This window comes from Amphiura filiformis, chromosome 8 (genome assembly GCF_039555335.1).
Source record: "Amphiura filiformis chromosome 8, Afil_fr2py, whole genome shotgun sequence".
NCBI classification, from domain to species: Eukaryota; Metazoa; Echinodermata; class Ophiuroidea; order Amphilepidida; family Amphiuridae; genus Amphiura; species Amphiura filiformis.
The window spans coordinates 13,952,896-13,977,955 of NC_092635.1; the positions used below are offsets into that span (position 1 = coordinate 13,952,896).

The 25,060-nt window shown below is 37.9% G+C and overlaps 1 protein-coding gene across 1 annotated transcript; it reads right to left on the reverse strand.

The window, feature by feature from the left end:
- Positions 1 to 307: 307 nt before the first annotated feature.
- LOC140158658 (solute carrier organic anion transporter family member 2A1-like) lies at positions 308 to 23,065 on the reverse strand. Its single transcript, XM_072181831.1, has 9 exons — positions 21,806 to 23,065; positions 16,534 to 16,899; positions 10,309 to 10,473; positions 9,962 to 10,184; positions 8,532 to 8,718; positions 7,910 to 8,097; positions 7,313 to 7,377; positions 4,719 to 4,921; positions 308 to 4,241 (listed from the first exon to the last, which is right to left on the reverse strand). Exons 1-9 carry the CDS (start codon positions 22,575 to 22,577, stop codon positions 4,146 to 4,148), a joined length of 2,265 nt encoding a protein of 754 aa, XP_072037932.1. The 5' UTR covers positions 22,578 to 23,065; the 3' UTR covers positions 308 to 4,145.
- Positions 23,066 to 25,060: the final 1,995 nt, after the last annotated feature.

Here is a 25,060-nt window from a genome sequence, read left to right on the forward strand (position 1 = left end):
TTGTTCTTTTTCCCAGTGCCATGCTTATGTCTTTTTCTGGAAGTTTTCTCAGTGGTGCTGTTTTGTTGGTCAAGTTGGGTATTAATTTGCCAGATAGTTTATCATTCCCAGAAATTACAACTTCTTTTTGTTTTGCCAAATGTATACTTGTCTTTGTTTAGTTTTAATTTTTTTTCTATGATTCGTTCAAGTTACTACTTTGCGAATATCAGTATGTCATCTATTGTTACGAGTCGTTATTGACTCAAGGCCAAAAACACCTTTTCCCAAGTTTACTTCAGAATACACGACAAAACACACTGTGTAATTAAGTTAACAATATCTAAGTCTTTTAATCTAAAGTAAAGCATGATTTAATAATAATCTTGTGAGTGAACATAAATACATACAAACAGTCAGCATTAATCAAACATTTAATAATTTAATAATTTAACTTAGCCAGCAGCCTTTTTCTTGTTGATTGTACAGGATATACATCATGTTCTTGATATATATCCTGATTCACTTATTCACTGATTCACGAAATTCACTGAAGACCTTTATCCTTTGCATAAAATCCTCGCATAGTTGACTATCTCCAAATTGGTGCTCTTTTCACCTTCCACACAATTTCTAATGGACAACAGGCCTGCATTGCATTGTAGTTGTCCCCATGATTCCACTTACATCGTCAGATGTGTTGTTTCATAAACCAGACTTCAGTCAGTCGATAGAAGAATATATTCCTTACTTTGACGTATTGTAGATCTTCTCCGATATTACTGGCTTGTAGCCCCTTGACTACATAAAATATTTCTGATTCACGGTTTCCTTTCTTTGAAGGAAATCGACTGTAAGCCCACTGTTACTAGCCCATAATAACACTACAACACTGTACTGAATTGTCTGAACATTTTCTTACAATTATACCAAGCATTGTAAAATCCCATTCTATTAATAGTCAATTACTTCATTCACATCTTCACAACACATATGATGTAATCCGGGATTTCCCCAAGAATAATTATATAGGCCTACATTAACCTTTCACATTACATCACTGTTCCTGTGGGTATTCCCAATATGATGTCATATTCACTTTCCAATCTTGGGGATTTTCCACATTGTTCAACACAATGAACATTTTAAAAAGGGGAATTCACAAATCTCCAAAATTAGGAATGATTCAATTTGTTTTTGCTCAACTTGATGCATGAGAGGGGATTTCCTAAAATGTCTCATGAAATAGATTTTAATTGTAAACAAACTCAGGGCACATCACAACTTCCACACCCGCTATATCATGAAATAGCTCTGTCATTATTATTTGGCATTTATATTTATATTTGCTGGTTACTTTACCTGATAAGTTCCCACATCCATCTCGTATTTTTGTTTCTTTGGAGAAGTTTGTAAAATGACAGGCCTTGATGGAATCTTTTTAGAATTTAAATAGAATTTAAAAAGTAACTGTTGACAAGAGTGATGACCGACCATAATCATCTTGCAAAAAATATATATAGTCTGACTGCCTATAAACTACCCTAATTCGAACTTCTACAAAAAAGTTATACAGGCTATTAATCAATTCATTATAATGATTATCATAATCATCTTTTTCTTTTAATACTTGTAAATGCATCTTTGCTCTCTGGTGTGTTCCCGGATAATCTCCATAAAGCCATTGTTACTCCTGTTCTAAAAAAGTCCATTCTCAATCGTAATGTGCTTAGTAACTATCGCCCAGTGGCAAATTTACAATTTACTTCGAAGGTGTTGGAAAAGTGTGCTTCCTCTCAATTAATTGAACACACCAATGCCCATAGTCTATCTGAGCCTTTGCAGTCAGCCTACAGGAGTCAGCATAGTACAGAATATGCTTTAGCCTGCGTCCATAATGACTTCTTGCGCGCCCTTGATGACCAAAAAGCTGTTATGCTGCTGATGCTTGATCTATCAGCAGCATTTGATACGGTTGACCATGGGATTATGCTGCAAAGGCTTCAAGATGATTTTGGTGTAACTGGTTCTGCCCATTGTTGGTATAGTTCTTATCTTGAAAGTAGATCATGTCAAGTTTTTGTTTCTGGTGCATATTCAGAAGACCTTTACATGGAATATGGCCTTCCACAAGGTTCAGTTACAGGACCTTTAGGTTTTGTTTACTATACCCATGTTGTTGGTAGAATATTACGGTATCATGATGTAAAATATCACATTTATGCTGATGATATTCAGATATATCTCACCCCTTATCCCAGCATTCCTGGTGATGTCCAATGTGCCCTTTTTAAACTTTCTAAGTGTGTTGCCGACATTCAGCATTGGATGATTGAGAACAAACTTAGGTTTGACCAAGACAAGACGGAGTTTTTCATCGCTTCTTCTCTGCATCATCAGAAGAGATTGGAAAACATCACTCTTCTTCTGGATGGTGTTGAGATATTTCCGTCTGTCTGTTCGGAACCTTGGGGTTGTTTTCGATCATCACATGTGTATGTCTGATCATGTAACTCAATTATGTAAGTCTGTCAACTGGCTGATAAGAAACATATACAGAATTCGCCCATACATTGATTATGATACTTGCCATAATACTGTTAGAGCTGTCATTATATCACGTCTTGATTATTGTAATGTGTTACTTAATGGTATATCAAAGAAAGATCTAAATCGTTTGCAGAAGTGGCAAAATAAGTGTGCACGTTTAATATGTCTCAAACCAAAATTTGAGCATGTTACCCCTCTCTTGAACCAACTTCATTGGCTCCCTGTCAGTGAGAGGATTGTATACAAGACGCTGCTTTATGTGTTTAAATCTCTGAATGGACTCTCTCCCCAGTACTTAACTAACTGCCTCACTGTGAAAAAGATCATCCCAGAGCGCAATGAAGACCCGCTCGGCAGATAGTATTTCCTTCCTTGTGCCTCGTTCTAAGAAGGGTGCTGGTGATAGAGCTTTTTCAGTGGCAGCTCCACGTTTGTGGAACACCTTACCGGTTCATATCAGAAATGCTGCTACTCTTGAATCATTCAAAACTATGCTCAAGACATATCTTTTTCCATAATGTTGTTTTCTGTATTTGATCATGTTTGCTGTTCTTTTTAATATGCTTGTTGCGCTTTGTAGCCACAGGAAAAGGCGCATTATAAATTTTGTTAGTTAATTCAAGTTAGTTAATATGTGTCAAATTTTATGTCAATGAAAAAGCACACTTATATTGTCCATACACTAGCGTCACTAGAATGAGCAATGGCCAATTTTCGCCTGTTTTGTCATACGCTTGTAAATTCAATGAAATATGACTTTGCTAAAAGAGCGCTTACAAATTGATATGTTTCAATGGCATGAGAATTTGGTCACGCTTGCTGGTCTTGGTATGTCGTGCCCATGGGTCACGTGCTTATTTATAAATACGTATTCATAAATATAGTCGAAGGTAGCTGATCTGTATTTAGCAAGTTAAAATTGTATTCAGTTTATTTTACGTTTTATGACGCAATTATGTTGAATCTTGCTCGACTGATGATCTTTGAGCTAGCATTTCTTAATTGATTTTATTCACCATCGAATTGGTTTTGTTATATGACGCAATTATGTTGAATCTTGCTCGACTGATGATCTTTGAGCTAGCATTTCTTCATTGATTTTATTCACCATCGAATTGGTTTCGTTATTGTTTAATATGACTTTACACTCAAACTGGAAAGCACCTCCAACCCTAATCCAATAGAAAATTTGTATTGCGATCCTGGTAGCATAAATAGCATATCATATTAGCAGTCGAAGCGTGCGATTCAAATTCCTTAGGAATTAAACGCTGGTACATGTAGCGTTTTCACAATCGCTATCAGCGTCCAGTCATACCGCTGGCGATGTAGAGACAAAGTTAGTTGTCTTCAAGGTAACTGCTTGTGACTTTACGCAATCGCCATATCGATCAGATATCGGCAATCGCTTTTCTGATAAGCGGCGTTACAAGCCCGGTTACAAGTTTAATGTCACAAAAAACATTACGCAGCAAAATGTATGTTCCTTGCTATTGTGATAATGCTCTTAAAACGTAACACTCCATTCTCGAATTGCAAAAATGGCAGCCTAAAGACGGCATGTACCCACATGGAACGTTTACGGTTACGAACCCTGGTTGCAAAAATGAAATAGTTCACGCTGTCGTTACTTTGGTGTAGTTTGTCATTTCAATCTTGGCGGTTTCCTTCGTTTTACATCCACTCTCTTGTAGCTTTTCACTTGCTGACGACTGCAAAATAATATATAAAAACAACCACTTTGCTATTATTGCTCACTTGTATATAGTATCTCTCATATAGGCTCTAGCTATTTTCGTATTATTACAAATGCCAATTCATAATGTATGATTTCGGTCAAATTTTTATTTTGTTAATCTATGCCAAAGATTATTATTAGTAAAAACTGCTAAGGAGTTTTTCTAAACATTTTATGCCGAAATAATGAGGTAAAATGGAAAAAATAAACACTTTGCCGATTAATTGTGGCGTTCTATCGTGTCTATGGGAGAAGTGGCGAATAAAACCGGTGATCTCCTGTTTTATTATAAAAATGTTACTGTGATTAAAGCACTTCAGGTTCACATGGTATATTTGTACACAATTGACCATTACAATCATGCCGGCAATCATGCAAAAAGTACACATTCACCAAAAAATTGAGGGCGTCGCAGTGGAGCAAATCACACATTTATGGCTTTAAGACCTACTTTTTTCCTTGTGAGAGAGTAGTACGTTGCAGCATAACACAGTATTCCTATAAGTTGCAGACAAGTTATGGTTCCAAAGAAGGCATAACGATATGTAACTATATCATATAACCAGCAAGCTCCTCGTTCGCCACAAGTATGTTGCCAATAGATGCACGTACTGTTGATAATGGCGCCCATGTATATCGGAGGTGGGAAAAAACCTAAAAAAGTAGAAGCAGAAATATTAGTCCATATTTTAACTCCAGGTTGTTCGTGCGAGTACCATTGTAAGTGCCATATTTTTATCCATATTCTTCTTTCTTTTTGGCTTTCATTTAGGGAGCTCGGGCTAGCCGAATTACAAATTATTGACTCGATTTAGTATAAAATTGACATCCAGGAGGATGACTGCACTCATAGAAATGACTTGTTCGCCTTGTTGGCGCAATTCAAAAGGAGTAAGTTTGGACAACTCAAAAATAGTGTAAAAGTTGCCAAAACAAAATTCATTTTAGTTATCCGAACTTTAAAAATGCTGAAAAAGCTCAAAAAGTTCCGTCAACTAATCAACTTTGTTGGCATTACTTAAAAAGTTGACGTAAGTCGTTGCGTCAACTTTTTAAGTAATGCCAACTTCTGAATTCAAGTTCAGGGAACTTAGAAAAATAAACAAGGTTCAAAGAACCAATTAGTTGAGTTATTGTAACTCAGCATGTAAGTTGATGTAACTCGTTCATATTAAGTTACTGGTACTTATTGTTTTGCGTTATTCCAATTTGGTACTTTGTTACTTAATTCACGTAATTGGATCATTTTCTGCACAATTAGCAGTATTCAAATATTTATTTTTGTAATCAGTGCAAAATTTTGTATACTATAGCACACCTCTAGAAAATTATGCTAACCTAGGCTAGTTTCATTTTCTGAGTTGTAACAACTCAATAAAGTAAGTGCAAATGAGTGTGACCAACATAATGATATCGAGTCAGCGTTACTCAAAATTGTACGCGTTGGCATTACTCGGCAAGTTGACGCAACGACTTACGTCAACTTACTGAGTAATGCCAACGAACAATTTCTATGAGTGTGTTGACATAATTTACGGGACGTGTTGTAATATTGATACTGTATTTTTTTTCAAAGCACATTCACTTAGAAGACAATGTCCTTCAAGGTCTGCAGGACTCAGAAGAAAGAAAGGTCACAAGCTCATAAGACATCGGATGACCTTGAATCGCACGTCAGGAGGATGTGAGTTCATAAGGGCAATGTCGGGGACCGTAAGGTCATGACGTCACAGTCGATGCGAAGAGATGAGGTCCGACCAACAGCCATTTTGTTCATTATAACGAATGGTTCATGTTCTAGCTAATTCCAGCGGACAGTCTGTGGCTAGTAAGGAATCGTCTTTAACCATGCGCAGATCTGGCTGGTCAGGAAGATATTTAATATCCCGAATTTATAATATTTGCTAGAGAATATTTGTTACCATGTTTAATATATTCGTATTTATCGTACAATAAAATGTGGCCAAATGTATATGTGTACACAGTGTGTGGATCACAAGAATAATAATCTTCTACGGACTTGGCTACTAAGCATGTCGGGAAGGATATTGACCTATGTCAGTTATTATGTTAGAGATGAGGTCCGACCAATGCTTGTTTCATACTTTTGTCGCTGAGCGGCGTGACGCACGCGCATTGCAGACAAACGGACAATCGAAGCTTGTCATTGGTTAACAAGTCCTCAACCCTTGAATATGATGTCAGCCATCTTCGACTAATATTCTCATACAATCACCACTTCCGTGTAACCTTCTTCTGCAACCATTTTCTTGATAACTTGCAGAAATCGATTAAACCATTACGACCATTCTTAAGGCATCTAGACATTTTGTGAACTAAAGTTTCTTCCTCTGTTTTCAAACGGATTCCCGTCTTTCCGCCATTGTATAAGCACTTGATTAGACGAATTATAGCCTATTACCACAAGTGACACCTTCCATCCCATTTATTAGCCTAGTCTTACTTATTTCATGAAAAGAACATTTCGATGCAGTACGGTATGTGAAATCGACAGGATATTGGATTAATGTTCAACTATACAGTTTGTGGGATATTTTGCAACGTATGCCTTACTCTAGCGGTCTTCCGTACCCTGACGGTTCAGACTGTCGGGTTTATTACAGAGTCACATGGTTCCAAGCTTGCTCACATTGTTTCCTTACATGTACCTGATATCCGATCAGCTGTAGGAATCAGCCTGTAGTTGTGTAAGATATAGCTGTCATCTACGACGTCAACTCTGTTATTTTTAAAGTATCAGTGAATGGTGGTTTAAATGGGGCGGTCTAAATTTGATACCATCATATATTAATGTGGTCATTCCATTGGCTTTTAATAATTTGCTATAAAACTGTGTCTTGTCTCCATTGAGAGAAACGCCATGTTGGATTTCACAGTGGCAGATTCGAATTAGTGAGTTTACGCGGTTGCGTCGCCAGCGTATGGACAAATCGCCCCTCTACGCGTGTGTATAGTGCGCGCGATTCGAATCTGCCACTGCAAAATCTACGCGAGACGAGACAGACTATAGTTATATTTTCTTACCTAAGCATTTGTTAACAAGAGATTTTAATCCTACTGCTACAGATCGATCATTGGGGTCAACGATTCTGAAAAAAAAAGCAACACACTTTCGTTATGAAATTTACAAGATTGTGCATTGCGATTTGCCAATACGGTTTACATCAATTTCGCCAGAGTTCGCCTTTCACCACAAAACTCCTTTAAAAGAAGGTAGAGTGAATTTTGGTAGAGTGAACTTTGAAAGAATAATTAGGCCCCAAGTAGTCCATCAAAAAGTACCCTCGACAAGGTGCCCAACCGAGCACCCAATCCGAACCGAATCCGAAATCATTGGGGTTACATGGCGCATTGATTTGGGGGAATGCATTTGTGCCTTGAGTGCTGATTGCTCGGGTGGGCGGGCTGGGTAGTCTTGTCTTCTGGGCCGATAGAGGCTCAGGTCCCCTATTCAAATGAAGGCTAGGGTTAAGGTTATGGTACGGTTGTCCCATTTGCATATTGGTGAATATTAAATGAAGCAAGTACCAACCGCCAGGACACACTAGGCGCAAGTCGTATTATATAGGACTCAATAGTTAGCAAGACTCTGAAATCTCCCTGAACTACCAATAACATTACCTGAGAGTTATGAATATAAGCGGATTATAAACAAGTGACGTAAAGAACACGGTCAAGGCTCCTAGAACAATGTACATTGTCAACATATACGGATTGCAATTGTCACGACATAAACCGGAAGTTGCAGTGTCTTCTGGGCTCGAGGTATTGCCTGCTGTGGCTTGCACACACTGGCAATGATTGTAAACCTGTAAAGGTAATCATAAATAATAATAGTGTTACTTATTGGCAGTGATATTCCCCTATTATAATGCTGTCAGGTTGAAAAATTCCGTTCCATTCCCCCGGTCCATTCCATGATGATTCCGTTCAACAGTTAATACGAACCACAAATGCGATACGAACACCTTGAAACTAGTCATAAACCGAGAGTAAGTTTTTGGAAGCCCGCAAAATCACAAACTCACACAAATTTTCATGAAGCGTATCCTGATTAAGTCATTGGGGGGAGCGCCCCAAATGAAACGACTTACATAAGCTCACAAGCAAGTTTGTATCGTATATCATTTCACCCAGGTCTTTTATGACGAGCCTGGAAGTTACCCCCTCTCCCGTTTAGTAACCCCCACTGAACCCCAACTGACATAATATAATTATTTCAACATAGTCAAATTGCTTTTACCTTTGTGCTCCCGAAAGGGCTGGTCTCTCCTCCAACGGTACCGTTAAGTTCCAAGCAACCTGCATGACAAGGCGAAATATATGTAACCCCATCAGCACCGCAGACTGGTTGGAAAATTTCAGTAGGACACCCACAAGCAGCATTACAGGTACTCTGAAGTGAGGCTTGAATTTGCTTGATTTCTATACTATAATGAGAAATTAATATTCATGACAGGTATTAATTATTATGCACACTTTTATTGGGTACTAAAGACCTACGGAGCACCGGGAAAGTTGTACATGATTTAGAAAGCACTGTTTCTCAAAATCGTTTCAAACAGTGTCCAAAACGTCATGTTTTAGCCTCTGCCTAAATAATCGGGAAATAATATGGCAACGAGGCCGAAAACATATCAAAATTGACAAAACTGAGGCCCCAAAAATATATTATTTTTTAATAATAATTTTTGTTTAAATTACGGTAAATGCGCCCAATTCTGGAACATGTTCACAACTTGTGCTGAAATGCAATGAAAAATCTACACTTATTCCAGATTTTTGGAGACAAATGTTGAAAACAAACGCCCATATCTAAACCAGTTTTCTGCAAATTGGGACCCAAAGTTATACACAAAAACCTGAAAACGGTGCACCCCAATTTTGCCGCACATCCCAGTAGCACCCACTTTAAATGTCAGACAAATAGTAGGGGGACTCATGTGTATAAGGTCAATTTGAGGGCGCTAGCTAAGTTCGAATCCGCTGCATCTTAATATACTGCGCCAAAAAAGTATCCTTACACTTGGAAAAATAATCACAATTACAAAACTGAACCAGATTGGGGTAAATTTGTTTTCTTAATCCTACACATTATGACACCACAGTGAATCCAATGTGATCTGTGATCTCAAGAAGTAAAGTTACAAGCAGTTGATTAGACGAATGTCCAGTGACAAAGTAGCCTGTACAAGGCGCAAAAAGATTCCAACAAGGCAGCAAAGAGACAACACAGTTTCTTCAATGAAGCTTTATTTAAAGCAGTTAAAATTTCAGGTTTTACTTCTCTGTACTTTTCATAACTTTCATTTTATTTGTCAGTTCTTTTGTTTCAGTTTTCTTTTGTTCCTTTTGATTTAAATTAAAGGCACGCACAAATTAGCCATTTACCACTCTCAAACCAGATGGCTAGTTCGTGGAGCTCTGAATAGGACAGTTTGTCACTTTTAAAACGGGCCTTCATCTAATCAAATGCTTGTAACTTTGCTTCTTGAAGTCACATTGGATTCAATGTGGTGTCATAATGTACCGGATTAGAGAGTGCATCTATTTAAAAAAACAAATTTACCCCAATATGGTTCAGTTTTGAAATTGTGATTATTTTTCCAAGTGTAAGGATACTTTTTGGCGCAGTATATTTTAATTTGTTAAAAAGTACCACAAAGCACTTACTTGGGAGACACATCAATCTTATTCACATCTGCATAAGGTACATTAACACCAGCAACAGGAGGATTAGAGCATCCGATAAACATCTTTGCAGGCACAGTCACCAAGCTAACGGAGAGGCAAATGATGACAAAGATGAGGCACTGTTTGGTATCAAATTTAAACCGTCTACAAACAAACGCTGATACTATCAGACCCATCATCATACACGGAATAAAAATTGTACCTGAAATGACAAATGGTTCCGTTGAACAAGTTGACGAAATAAGCCTCATTATTTGAAAGTGTCTGACACGCCGCATTTGTCTATTTAAGTTGAGCGTATGACCTACATTTTCTATAAAACTTACCAACATACATAGATGCATCTTTGGGGCTCAAACCAAATTGATTCTGCATAAATTTGATGCCAAATATTCGGCCGATACTTCCAGAAGCCATGTCGCAAGCTCCCGCCAAAATTAAAATTATGAGACTCGTATTAGACAGTAGTCGCTTAACTGTGCTGAGAATACCTGAATCAAAATGAGTGAAAACAACATAATATTGTGATTTGGATCGGTATAAAACTTTACTTGCTTACTTTGTTTACTTTACTTGTTATGTGTCACCTTGTTTTCCATATATCTCAGTAGATGAACACAGTACATAGTGTTATGTGCCCCCACAATATTCCATAATATTCATTAAAAGTTATATATTTTGTTATCAGACATTAGTTTTCACTTGTTTTGATATTTTTCTCCATTGGTTTGTACATAGAAAATTCTGGAAACTCAATGGAAACTACCAGAATAAATCATGATTGCCACAATAGTAAGTGGTGGCGCTGTTACAAATGGTACAGTATAGTACACAGGCATAGACAGTAGAGAGAATCTACTGTCTATGACACAGGTGAATGTTTCTGATTGGTTTGTGTTGAAGTAATGAGTTATTTTTAGAAATACTGTAATATGCCACAAATAGTTAAGATTATTCTAGAATGGTAAGAAATGATATATAAAGCCTGGATATGAAATGATTGATACAGCAGTTTATAGTTCTAAGAGCGAACTCTGTGAACTCTAGGTGGTGGGTGACATATGTCACAGGGGTAGGTGATGCGTCTAGTGCACATAGTTGTAGTTGTAGATGTAGTTAGCTGCTTTTTCCCTATCCTTCATTCTTAGCTTTCTACCCTACTAACATTCTCCTAGCTTCTCTTCTATCGATCTCCTCGCTTCTCTTTTTTTTGCTTGCTTGAAACGCTTCTATACTGCGGATCAACCCAACTTGCCGCTGGCTAGCCGCAAGGCGAAAAGGGAAGCAAATTATGTAAGTCTGCTCCAGCCAGTACATAGCCTCTCCTTACTCAAGACTCCTCATGGCCTCCCAGCGGTCACTACCGGGCAAATGGCATCTTGCGATACCAGGCAAACATGAGGGGATCTGGGAGCAGCAAAGGGCCCCAAAGGTGTGGTACGCAGGCCCACCGGCGCGTGGACACACCCTGGTTACACACCAACCTTTGCATCAGCTATGGGTCAAATAACTGAGGTAGTTCAAGGGAGAAAGTATCCTGTAAACGGCTAGAGGGCGTAGTGATTAGACTTCACCATACCGGCCAGTAAACAAAAGTAGGGTGTCCTGGAACCTACTATTTCTTGTTTTCTTTGGTTGGAGACAGAGACCACAAGTGTGAAGGACGCAAGAAAGATGTCTTGTATGCACATTTTTATACGGCCACTGGACAAGCGGAGAGGAAAACTCTGTTAACAAAGCTAGCTGTAGGAGTTGCGACCACAGCTATATCAGCAATCGAAAAACTATGATGGCGAACCAAAACTACACTAGGGTTAAAGTCCCTAATTCAGTCTTAACATTTCCTGGTGCAGACATCGATTTGCAAAGATCACATGACGCCTTGCCTCGAAATCCTGATGGAAGGGACAAGTCTGATGAAGGTGCCTGCAGGAGGAGAAACCTTGTAAATATTGCAAGAAAGTCATTTCAATCTCCACCATGAATGTACGGACAATAAGAGAACAGCAATGTAGAGAGGAGCTAGTTTCTAATCTCATTGAGTACAATGTGGAAGTATTGGGGATACAAGAGCATCGTATTATTCACGATGAACCAATTAGATACGAAAACATACTGGGCAGGACACTGATTACAACATCAGCAACTAAGAACGATGCGGGAGCTGCAGTTGGAGGGGTTGGAATCCTACTGAACAAAAATGCTAAAAATTCACTTGCCAGTGTGAGATCACACAACAGCAGAATTCTCATTGCAAACTTCCAGGGTAACCCAGCAACAACTGTCATCGTTACATACTAAAGTATTGCCCAACCAACGTAGCTGATGAAGACACAGTAGAGAATCACTACGATAGTATGAGGAGAGCCATTGAATCCATCCCAGCTCATAACCTCTTGATAGTGATGGGCGATTTCAATGCTAGAGTTGGACTGGAAGACACTAAATTTACATACCATGACACCACTAACAGAAATGGAAAGTACCTTGTGGAACTAGCAACAGAGAAGAATCTCATAATTGCGAACACACAGTTTCGTAAGAAAGCTGGAAAATTATGGACATTTACAAGCCCAGGAGGCAATAAATACCAACTAGACTATATACTCTTACGAAGAAAATGGAGGAACAGTCTGCAGAACGCTGAGGCATACAACACCTTTGCTAGTGTGGGCTCCGATCACAGAATAGTGTCGGCAAGAATAAGACTAAGCCTCAGGAGAAGCAAGACTTTACCAAGGAAGAACCAGTTCGATTGGAAATCCCCGAGCACTGATAGAAATATCCTAAAGATGTACACCATAGAAGTGCTCAGCAGGTTTGAAATCCTTGATGACATGGAGGAAACAGCCACGGATAAGTACAGCCGATTTATCGCTGCCATCAAAGAAGCAGCGGAGAAGATCATCCCTGTAAAGAAGCGATCTCGAAGGGCAAACTTTTCTCGTGATCCAAGAGTCATAATGGCAAGAGACCATATCAGGGAGACGTATGAGGTGTATCAACTGGACACTACTGATTGTAAAAGTGAAGAGTACAAGAAGGCGAAGAAAACCCTTGATGATGCATACAATGAAGTCATCGAGGCAGACCTAAATGGCAAGTTGCAAGAGGTTGAAAGAGCGCATGTCAACTCCAAACATGGTGAAAGTTGGAAACTGATCAACGACATCACTGGTAGAAAGGCATGCAGTACAGGTCAGTTGAAGGGAAATACACAAAGTGAAAGGGTCACCAATTGGTACAACCACTTCAAAGGCCTTCTTGGAAGCCCTCCTGACATTGATGATGAGGAAGAAGAAATAACACCAGTTTTAGACGAGCTTGATATTAAAGTGGGGCCATTTGACAAAGAAGAATATGAAGAAGCTAAAGCATCTTTGGTTGAGGGAAAGAGCTGTGGAGAGGACAACATACCTCCAGAAGTGCTGAAGGGATGCAACCTGGATGACATTGTGTTAGGGTTCTGCAATGACGCACTTCTCAAAGGGAAGAAACCGGATCAATGGTCCATACTTAATATAGTTCCTATCCCTAAAACAGGAGATCTTAGTTCCGGAAACAACTATCGCGGTATCAGTCTAACCTTCATCGTAGCCAAAACCTACAACAGAATGATACTTAATAGGATCAGACCTGAAATTGGCCAGCATCTGAGAACAAATCAGAATGGATTTATTGAGTTGGTAGAACGACTGTTGGACACATCCTTGCACTGCGTAGGCTGATTGAAGAGGTAAAGGCGCATAACCTGCCAGCGATAATAACATTCATCGACTTCAAGAAAGCTTTCGACCACATCCATAGAGGCAAGATGTTGAAGATACTCCATGCATACGGTATTCCGGAACTCATTGTTGAAGTTATTGGCAACATGTACCAAAACACAAAAGCCAAAGTAATATCACCAGATGGCGAGACAGAATTGTTTGAAATCTTAGCAGGAGTACTTCAGGGGGATACCCTCGCCCCATACCTGTTTGTGATTGTCCTCGACTTTGCACTGAGAATAGCTATTGAAGGAAACGAAGAGGAGCTAGGATTCCATCTGGAAAAGAGACGAAGTAGGAGAGTTGGCCCAGTCGTGGTGACAGACTTTGATTTTGCTGACGACATTGCACTGTTGTCTGAGGAAATACACCCAGCACAAGAACTGCTTCATAGAGTGGAGACTTCAGCTGCTAAAGTGGGCCTGAAGATGAATGGAAGTAAAACAAAGTATTATGTCCTACAATAACAGGAGAGAAAACATCACAACGAATGAGGGTGTAGTACTAGAGGAGGTAGAATGACTTCAAATACCTAGGCGCTTGGATGAAAAGCACTGAAAGGGATGTAAAGTTACGTAAAGTAGCAGCATAAAGGGCGTGCAGTAAACTTAAGAAAATCTGGTCAACTCTTACCAGGAGTTTCAAACTCCGAATCTTTGCTGCAACAGTGGAGTCGGTGCTGCTTTATGGATGCGAAGCATGGACCATCACGCTTAAACTTGCAAAGGGTCTGGATGGCTGTTACACCCGCATGCTAAGAACTGTTCTGAATGTGCATTGGAAGGAACATATGTCAAATGCAGACCTATATGGAGATATTCCCAAAATAAGCCACAAGATCAGGGAAAGAAGAACCCGGTTTGCTGGCCACTGTTCCAGAAGTGAGGAGCCCGCATCAAAAATGGTTCATTGGATACCCAAGCATGGGAGGCGGAAACCTGGAAGAAAGCCATCACAGTTCGAGGACACCACTCGAATTAAGCAAGTAGGGCCTAAGTAAGCAAGTGAAACGGTTCTTGTGTGTGTTGGAGAGAATGAAATATGTCAAAAGCGGTAGTAGAGCAAATAGTGCTTGATTTTGTCGACTCAAAGAAGCGGCAGACTGAAATATCTCCGTCAACGAACTGTGGTATTTTGCTAGACTAACACAGTGTGTTATCTGTCTGTCAAACAACCTGAGATATGGCAAACTATTCCTTTTTAAATGTGTTTGCAAACGGGGCAATCTGAGACCATTTTTATCAAAATGAGATAGTTTTTCAATTTTTGTCCCCTGTGGAATCCAAATTTTGACATTTGAACTTTTCCTTAGAACTCAAAAAACTGTACATCTGATATAGGTCAAACTTAACTTTTTCTGAATTCTTGTGACGAGAGGAATACATTTGTATGGTCTTTAACAAAATTTGACCAACTTCACCCCTACATAAGCGACCATTCTGGATTTATATAAATTAGGCACTGTTACACTATACACATTGATTTCCGAGGACTTTTGGTATTTTTGTGTGAACTTTTGGGAAATGGATGCAAGTAGTGTGGGTAATTTCACAATTTGACTGGGCTAAATGGGTATTGCCTGATTTGATGTTTTACGGAGGTAACGAAATATCCTACATAGCGCAATCTTTCTGGTTTATTATAATGGAAAGACAACTAATTTGAAACCATTTTCAACAAAATCGAAGCATTATAATTTTTGCTCCCTGTGGACACAAAATTGGACCTATGACGTCACTCACAATGCTACCTTTTTCGGCAAAACTTCATAACCGTACGTCTTAGGGGCAGTAAAATGATTATGTCTACCCCGGTGTGGTGAATTCTCAACATGGTCTGCCAAAACTCCTTTTCCCTCCCAAAATCTTTGCCCCCCCCCTGTTTTCATGGTATTCATGTGCCAAAAACCTTTGCACCCCTTTTGACGTGCCAAAAATCTTTGCCCCCCCTTTTACACATGTAAGATTTTGGGAAACCCGAATTTAAAACCTTATATTGTCTTATCATATAATGCGAGTGCCTCAAACAGGAAATTGTGCATATTTGAACGTGTTCCTTATGTTTTCCTACACCTTTTTAGGGTTAATATAGAAATGGTGCCCAAAATATCTGTGCCTAAAATCTTTTGACCTGCCAAATAATACTTTACCCCCCTATAATTCACCACCCCAGGGGTACACATAATTATTGCACCACACCCCTTAGATAGGTCAAACTATACTTTTTCTGAATCCTTATGACAAGCGGAACATATTACTTGAGTTTTTCAGCAATTTTGAACTTGATATCTGTACAAAAGTTCTTTTCCAACCAAAAAAGTGCCCTGTTGAAATGCTAAAATGATCAGCACTGTAAGTACTGTATCTCTGCCAAATACAGCAAATGCAGATTTAACATGATTTGCACGATGCACAAATTGTTGCTTCGATTCTTAACTTCACCACAAGCCAAATCGCAATACGAAATTGAATTGATATGATTTTAATAAAAGTGGACATCAAGGGGCATGCCCCCTTGAAGGTCTTGGTATTTCAGGCCTTATAGAAATCAAAGTACAAAAGTAAACTGGTGCCAAAATTCGACATTTTTATTATTCAAACGATACTTGAGACTATGGTCGCAACGGTTTTAGTTAAGGACGACGACTCTCCCTTAGTCTCGGTCCCAGCCGATTTGTGCTCCTTCGTCACTAAAAAGTTTGGTTAGTGACGGAGGAACACAAACCGGCTGGGACCGAGACAAACTCTCCCTTTGCAAGTTTTACATTAATAATTGACATACCTTTGATAGCATTGATAACTCCAATGTTATCACTATTGCCAGTCTGGTGTTTGAACAAATCACCAAGTGTATCGTCTCCATCATCATTATTATTATCTACTTCATCCAGTCTCTCAGGCTTCCCCACATCCTTTGGTTTAGGCATACGTTTGGGATAAAAGAACAACGGGATGGCAATAATTACTAGAAGTCCTCCTGAGACGAGGAAGCCGAGCCACCAGGCACCAAGCCATCGGGGATCGTACTGAGGAATATCCGGGATAAGATTAGCGTCGACTCGATCGAAGTCCACATAGAAGGAAGTAGCCCGAGAACCAAGCATCAATCCGGCAATGGGTCCCATTGTTGCGAAGATTAACATAAAAGCTGGGAAAGGGTATATGAAATGAACGTAAATTAACTCAGAAATTAGATTCAATTAGTTGATTGTGTTCACTTAGTATCGAATTCCAGGCCTGAATCGAATTCATTTAAATTCATTACCTTGGGACATAAAATACCTTGTTCTACGAACTTTAAACTTTACCAGTAGACTTCGGTTGTATGATATAAATGCGCATTTATAAATGCGCACGTGACCAGATGGCCAGCGCCATATTTGCGTTACATCACTGTCAATCACTGAAATGGCGACCATTGAAGGAGTGGCTACAGTTGTGACCTTGTTTCGTGGCTAGCACTGGCAAGGAACATTGGCTGGAGGTTCGATGCTATAAATTTGCAAGGATAAATCATGGATATCAAAGGATCATGATTATTGCACAGCACCCCCATGTACAAACATAACTAATGTTTATTTATTTATTCTTTCTTATTTATTTATTTATTTATTTATTTATTTATTTATTTATTTATTTATTTATTTATTTATTTATTTATTTATTTATTTATTTATTTATTTATTTATTTATTTATTTATTTATTTATTTATTTTTACAAATTTTTCCTGTACAAATAAATGCCGACCCCAAATTTAGGAAATTTCAGGAACATTTTTTTTTGTATTTTCTCAAATTGAAATTTATTTACAGATTTTTGTGATTTTTTGGGTTATTTAAAAAAAATTTAATTTTCGCCCGTAGAACAGGGTTTCTCTCTTTCTCGCCTTACTTATAATTTTATCAATATTATTTGGCCCCTCCCTTCCCCCAAAACCACCCCTCCCCCCTTTTACACTCATAAATTAATTGTTTTTTTGCTAACTTTCCCCTTCCGTGTAAAGTGAAACTTTATAAGCCGGTTGAATCAAACTGAACAAAATTGACGTATACAATTACAATATAATACCATGACAATAATGTGTATGACGAGATCTAACTTACTAGCTGAATAAACCTCAAACCATGCATCACATACGTGATTGTACGTCAAATTGTCATATAACGTATGAGCGTGATGTATAGTATACGAGTCTTCCTCAACATCTTCCAGCCGGGATGATTAGATCATGTACAGTCATCTACGTGTTTATACTCTAAATTGTACGTCAAAGGGTGACAAAGGGTGTACAGATTACCGATTTAGCATGGGAGACACAAAAAGGTGCTTAAAAACACATTTTGAATTTGTTTTTTGTCCATTTGCGAGCGAATGAGTAAGTTAGAGTTGAGGAGGTCGAGCGGGGACATCTAGCCTATTAGTTTGAGAGGGTCATTATACCGAAAAGGGCTAAAGTTATAGTTTCCTCAATTTACGTTATAATGAGAGTTAAAATTAGGGTCAGAGTTATGTTCATTGGCGGCACTACGGGGGGGAATCTTGACTCCCAAATAAATAAATCCATGACCCCTTCCTTCCGAAGAAAATGACAGCCCCTAAGTTCCCTACGTGCAAACATTATCAAATAACATCATCGGCAGCTACCCAGTTCTGACCTTAATGCCAGTAAGAATCACATTTCGTCATCAATATGGCCAATTGCCACGCCCATTTAGCACGGAAATAATGAAATATAACTTTCTAAATCAGCTATATCTAGCTTTTCCGTCATAATTTTTTTTTTCCGTAATGGAAAATCCAAATAAATAGTTTATGTTTCGGGTCAAATTATTTTGCCCTTTGCAATCAATGCCACTAATTTGCAAAACCAATTTTCCTTGTAACCTGTCATTTTCGCCTATACTTTTGCGTGTGGAATTTGTGCACATCCGGGTACCTTACATCGTTGAACACGGTATGGCGACTTGTAGATGTCACGTGCGCATTTATAAAAGCGCATTTATATATATGGTCAATTCCAGCGAAAGCGGGACAAAATTCTCTCTATGTTAACTTTACACTTTAAAATGTCATTAATAAAGGAAATCACGTTATTGATAGAGCATATCATGTCACGTCCAATGTGCTCTCTTTGTGCATATAGGCCTTTACTAGCAAGTCATACCAGGGAACAAGTTATGATGGCTTAAATGAATTGGCGTTACCCACGAATCCAAAGATAAAGCACCATATATGTGACCCCTCGGCACAACTGAGCCCGGAAGTCGCCAGTGCCACTATTGAGATATGCTCCATCGAACTTAACAATAAACAATAGGAAACAAAGGATTTATTGACTGTTTTATTGATTTTTCACTACTTAAATGTCAAGTACTATAGACATGATATACATCATTTTAAAGCTAATTTCAAGCAGAATATTTTGGTTATATCTCAAAAATGATGATTGGCGACTTCAGGGCTCAGTTGTGCCGAGGGGTCACATATGTCATTGAATGTCCTTCAATCAAAATGAAATTATTACCGTTAGAAAGACGTTTGCATGATCTTTCGTCATATGTAAAACGATTGAATTCCACCAAAGTGTGTGGACTCTAGAGGCCATTAAGTCAATTTGGCTAATAATTTTGTTACCCGCGTATCAAAAATAAAATGATCGTTCTGAAAAATGTTAAGTGAATATGCCATAAATGACTATATCATGAAACCATAATTCTGAGGTCCAAGTGATTATTTTATGCAAATACGTTTTACCCGTAAAATTCCATAAATTCAAATTTGACGTTACCCACGTATCAACTGTTACCCACGAGTCCAGCAAATATAATTGCCATAACTTAAATTAACATTTAATGACTTTGGACACTGCATTTAGTTTGACAAGCGCTTAAAATTGTAAATCGTAAAAATACGTTCACCGCTTTAAAAAAGAATCTACGACGGTTTAAACTTCTGTTACCCACGAATCCCGAATAGATGATAACCTTGAAAACAAGGAGATTGTTTATTTTAAGTTTAAATCAGCACATATTCAAGCCATGGGTATGCTATAATTTTTACAGTACTTACAGTTTATACACCTAAGAAACGCAAACCCCAAACGGTACTATAGTACTTATAGCTTTACCCACGAATTCGGCGTTACCCACGAATCCAAGGATTTACTCGTAAATTATATGTTTCTTATGCATCTTAACATTTTGAAAACATGCGAAATAGGTTCCAAAACAGTCCTGTTTAATAGCGTCCTCTTGAAGGTATACTGAAGCTGTATCATGAAGTTTTGATTGATTATCCTAAATTACCATTTTTGGGTAAATGCAATTGGTTAGAGAAACGGGAATCATTGAAACACAATGGAGGAATTTTTTAACCGCATGATGGCGCCCAACCTTCTGTAATATTTTCTATTTTGCCGCTTACCAATACATACCTTCAAATATGTGTTACCCACGAACATTTTGATTACCCACGAATCCCTACTTAAATTATAGTTAACAATGTATTGATAGTGTTTTAGTACATAGGAACTGTCAAACACGATTTAATAGAATATCATTGCTGCATGAAAATATGGAATGATTTTACTAAAATAATAATATAAAAATAGGAATTGCTATTTTCCAGACGCTGTTACCCACGAATCCATCCGAGATCCGCATCCTGCGACGAGATACAAAATCTAACTTTATATTTATATGAAGCATTTATTCTAATCTTTCGAAATAATACAGTAATGTTAAATGACAGCCACTTTGGAAAGAGTTCGAAGAATTGACACAATCTTAACTGTACACCTGGTTCTTTCTTAAAATTTGTAATAACCAAAATATTTCTTTGTAGATATATGTAATAAAATTCTATTTTACGTTCAAAATCAAAGTCTTCACCGATTTCTAGTGGATATGAGTCACACATAAAATATTGAAAGATATTAAAGAAAGTGAAATTTTATGGCGTACAACAGGTGAAAAAGGCTTGAATTCGTGGGTAACATGCATATGCGCATTTAACACTTTATTTGGTCTAGCAAGAAAAGTCATTTTTCAATCCGATGGCACTTCCACCTGATGATTCACCAGATATGATCGTCTCATTTGATAAGTCTAGAATTGAAAAGGAAAACATTTTCAAAAGGGCCCCCAGAGAGAATTTTGTCCCGCTTTGGCTGGAATTGACCATATACCCGAAGTCCACTGTTTACTGACCGCCCATGGCACTGCGAATCTGTAGCCTTTAGTGTAGTGATGCATTATTTTACATGATCCCAGAGGCAGTACCCAAATCACAAAACGTTTTCGACATCATTCACAAAAGGTTAGAAGAAAACGTTTAAATGTCGGATATATATAAATGTTATATAAAGGGTATAAAACGTTTTCATAACTTTCCAAAACGTTTTTGATCTTACTGCAAATATTCTAACATAATGTTATTTTGGTGTTGACAAAATATTTTGCAAAAACTGTTTGCCGAAATTATTTTACAATAACATTTTAAAAACATTTTAAAAACATTTTTTGTAGAATGTTTTCATACAAAACGTTTAAAAACGTTTCCATGACCTTTATATAACCGACATTAAATGTTATTAAAACGTTTTTACCAAAACCAAAACCCAGAATATAACCTGTTTAAAACGTTGTAAAAACGTTTTGTATTTGCTGGGTAGTTCTTAAAATATATTTGCCAACAGCCATTCTGTTTATGTTTTGAATTATGTTTTCAAAAATGTTTTATGAATGTTATTAAATAGTTTTTATACCCTTTATATAACCCGACATTTAAACGTTTTCTGTAAAACGCTGCATGTTTGTTGAGATGGTACCGGTACCAGCGGTTGGGTAAAATGGTAAAATCGGTTTTTATACTCACTTGATCTATGCATACCGCTATAGCTTACATAAGCTTACATAGTATAGGTCGGATGAGGTCCACAACTTTAATCCATAAAACATTGATTTTGACATTTTGATTGCAATTTTAACTCGAAAGAGGAGGGGTTGAGCTTTGTTAATAATAGGGAATGGGGAAAAGAAATATAGGTGCCTACCTGTGTAAGTTGTTAATTCGTGTTTTTGGACACAGTCGTCTAGATAGGATATGGTGAGAGGAAACGCTGGTGCTGCTCCAATCCCAATCAATACCTGCCCCAACAATAACCATTTTACTAAGCCCATGCCTTTCGATAATTCTCCTTCACACATATCTTGAGTCATATTAATGTAGTTAGCACCATGCTCTTGAGGTTGGGAGTCATTAGAAGACTGGTTAGACTGGTTGGCTAATCCATAAAGATTAGCTGACGTTTCCATAGACTTGCAAAATCCCGTATTGCGAGCGGCTCCTCTGCCTGTTCCACCACCAACAAGAATCGAACTAGGGTCCACTGGATCGGACATAAAATGAGGCATACTGCAAATTAACAATCCTAATGCAATGAGTAAGCCACCTCCGCCCAACCATCGTGGTCTGTGACTATTATGTCCAAAATAAGACGCAAATATTACCAAGCAGAGAATAGTAACATCATTGGTGACCACAAGACTACCGACTTCAGAGCTTGACAGTTCAAACTGGCGTTCTATTTGAGTCAGAATACTGTGCAGATACGAACTCATTCCAATGTAGATACCAAATAGAAGACCAGCATTGAATGTGAACAGTTTTGGACCAACAATAACTTGTAGTTTGTAAGGACCACACCCACAAAGGGCATCGTTGTCGTTATTTGTCCCTGCTGATGTTGATGTTTCATCTGGTGGTGGTGTTCCGTTGAGAATCTCATATCGTCCTGCTTTGTCGTTTGTATTATGAGAAGCCATTGTTAGAAAGAAACTTTTTTTCTCTTTAATTCGTAGGCAGGCAGTCACACGATCACGGTCATGCAGTGTTTTGCAATGGCTTTTGCTGTCACTGGAATTAGTTGTTTTACTTCAACCTTTTATGTCAATAGCTGTTTGATAAAAAGGCGTATCCTAACATTCACGCTTCTTCTGCCGATTTTACAAATATTTTTCTTGAGCAATAAATTGGTTACGTTTTCCAACATGGTATAGCCAGTCATATATTCACTCCGCTCCGATGAGTTCTTTCTGCTAAAACATTAAAAACGTATTCAACAGCGATGGGCAGTTCACAAAATTCCCATCTTCTCAACGTCCAATCATTGTGCGAATACTTGAACCCACAACACTCGCGAGTGTGTGATAAATAAATCTTTAAAACAATAAAATACTACTTCTAATATCCATCTTGTTCTTCTTAACATGCTTAACCACCTGTTCCAAAATAGAAAACGTACAAACACAAAACAGCAATGCCAGCCAGCCCAGCCAGTGAATATTTTTTCATCGTCTTCCTGACTGCGGCGGGTAGAGTTACATGTTCCTAACGAGTATACATAATACACGAAAAGATTAACCCTCCTGGTAGAATGACCTCTTGAAAGCAAGTTGTGGAAGCGGAAAGTCACAAGCAAAATTTAAACTCGTGTCACGTCAGTTAGTCTTGTGCTCCCAAGAATTTGTGCGTGTGAAGAAAATATCATCATCATGTAATTGCACCGATATGTCGACATACGAGTATAATTATTTGTTTTTGAATAAACGTTAATGCATTAACGTTCGAAGTCACATAAAAGTTCCACTTTCTTATGTGAAAATGTGAGTAAAAGACCCTGAAAATCATCTTTTTGGGCATTATCAGAGGATTGATGTCCAATTTTACAGGCATGCCGATTTTGTTCCCAAAAACTTGTTTTTTCGTTTTCAATCTTTGTTTTTGCAAATTATTATCTTAAATGGTCTAGTTAATTATAATGATCGTTTCTGTACAGTTTTCCTAAGCCTGTTTGTGTGTATTACCCCATGTGTGCCAAATATCTATCCTACCATTTGACTTGCCTAAAATCTCTCCCCGGATCTCTCCCTCCCTTTCCACCTAAAATTGCCTTCCCCTTTACCTTGCCAACAATTTTAGTCCAAAGCTAGGGGGGCAGATAGATTGAGATCATTATTGCACAGCCCCTTATAGAAATGGAAATAATTGACTATTCAAAAGTAAACATATTTTTGATGAACTCCTGTAAACACGGCAAGGAATTTCGTCAGATCATACAGATATCATCACTTTCTACAATGTTCTATTGGGACTCAAAGAAAACCTGACCATCACCTTCTCTACGTTGGTTTTGGAAGACGCTTTTAGTATTTATTTGTAAGCCTGCGCACAACAGAAAATGTTACAAGCTATAAAGGTTATTTGTTTCAATTAATGTAAGAAGATGATCTATTTTTAAACACAACTTGAAAAAAGCAACCTGAACATTGCAGTGCTTTATTCAACAGAATGTTTCGACCCCGGTTTCGACTGTATCCATGTGATTATCATAACCAGGCTCATAACGTTGAACTTCAATTAAATTAAGTTAAAAATCATCGGCCAACATCATTCATCTATAACCATGTATCCCTAAATTTCATTTTTTGTACCCAATTAACAGTGGCTCCGGAACCGGGGGGCCTGGGGGCTCGGCCCCCTCAATAATAAAATTCATAATTTTAGGATCAGATTCATAATTTTAAGGTAAAATTCATAATTTTATAGTATAATTCAAAATGTAAGGTACAATTCATGTTGAAATGTATGCATTTCAAAAGCTTCCGCGCTTCACGCGATACCCCCTTCCGCACCCTTTCGCCCCCCCCACAAAAATGTTTTTTAATCTTCCGGAGCCTTGCAATTCAGTGCAAATTCTTTAAATCTGTGACTGCCTTTTCAATTTACATAATTTATTTAGCCCTTTTCAAGGACCCCGTTGGAAATAAGTTATTATTTATTTATGACATTTATGGCTGATTTTGTTTTAACAACATTTATGTTTGGAATTATAATCTTTTTTATTTGAATTTTTTAAAGATGTTTTTATTGTTTTATTTATGTATTTTGTATAATGTATACTTTTTTAAATTATAAAATTTGTGTGCCATATTTGTTAAATTCGAATAAATTGAATTTATTCAATCAATCTCTTCGGTGAGTGATGCAGTGAATAGTGTGGTTGGATCAGTGCAGTGAAAAGGAATGCAGATGAGAAGGAAAACATTTCTGGTGTATTTTTTTTGTTTGTTTGTGGTTTTTTTTAATCAAAATCAATTAATATCAATGTTCTCAACACATTGAGTACAAATATGCTTTGATTCAGTGGCAGTGGTTAGGTTTCAAACTTCTTTCCCCGTAGCTGATCTTTAAGTGCCCAATAAAATACATAGCAGGAGACCAGGAGACATTGCCAATTACGCCAACA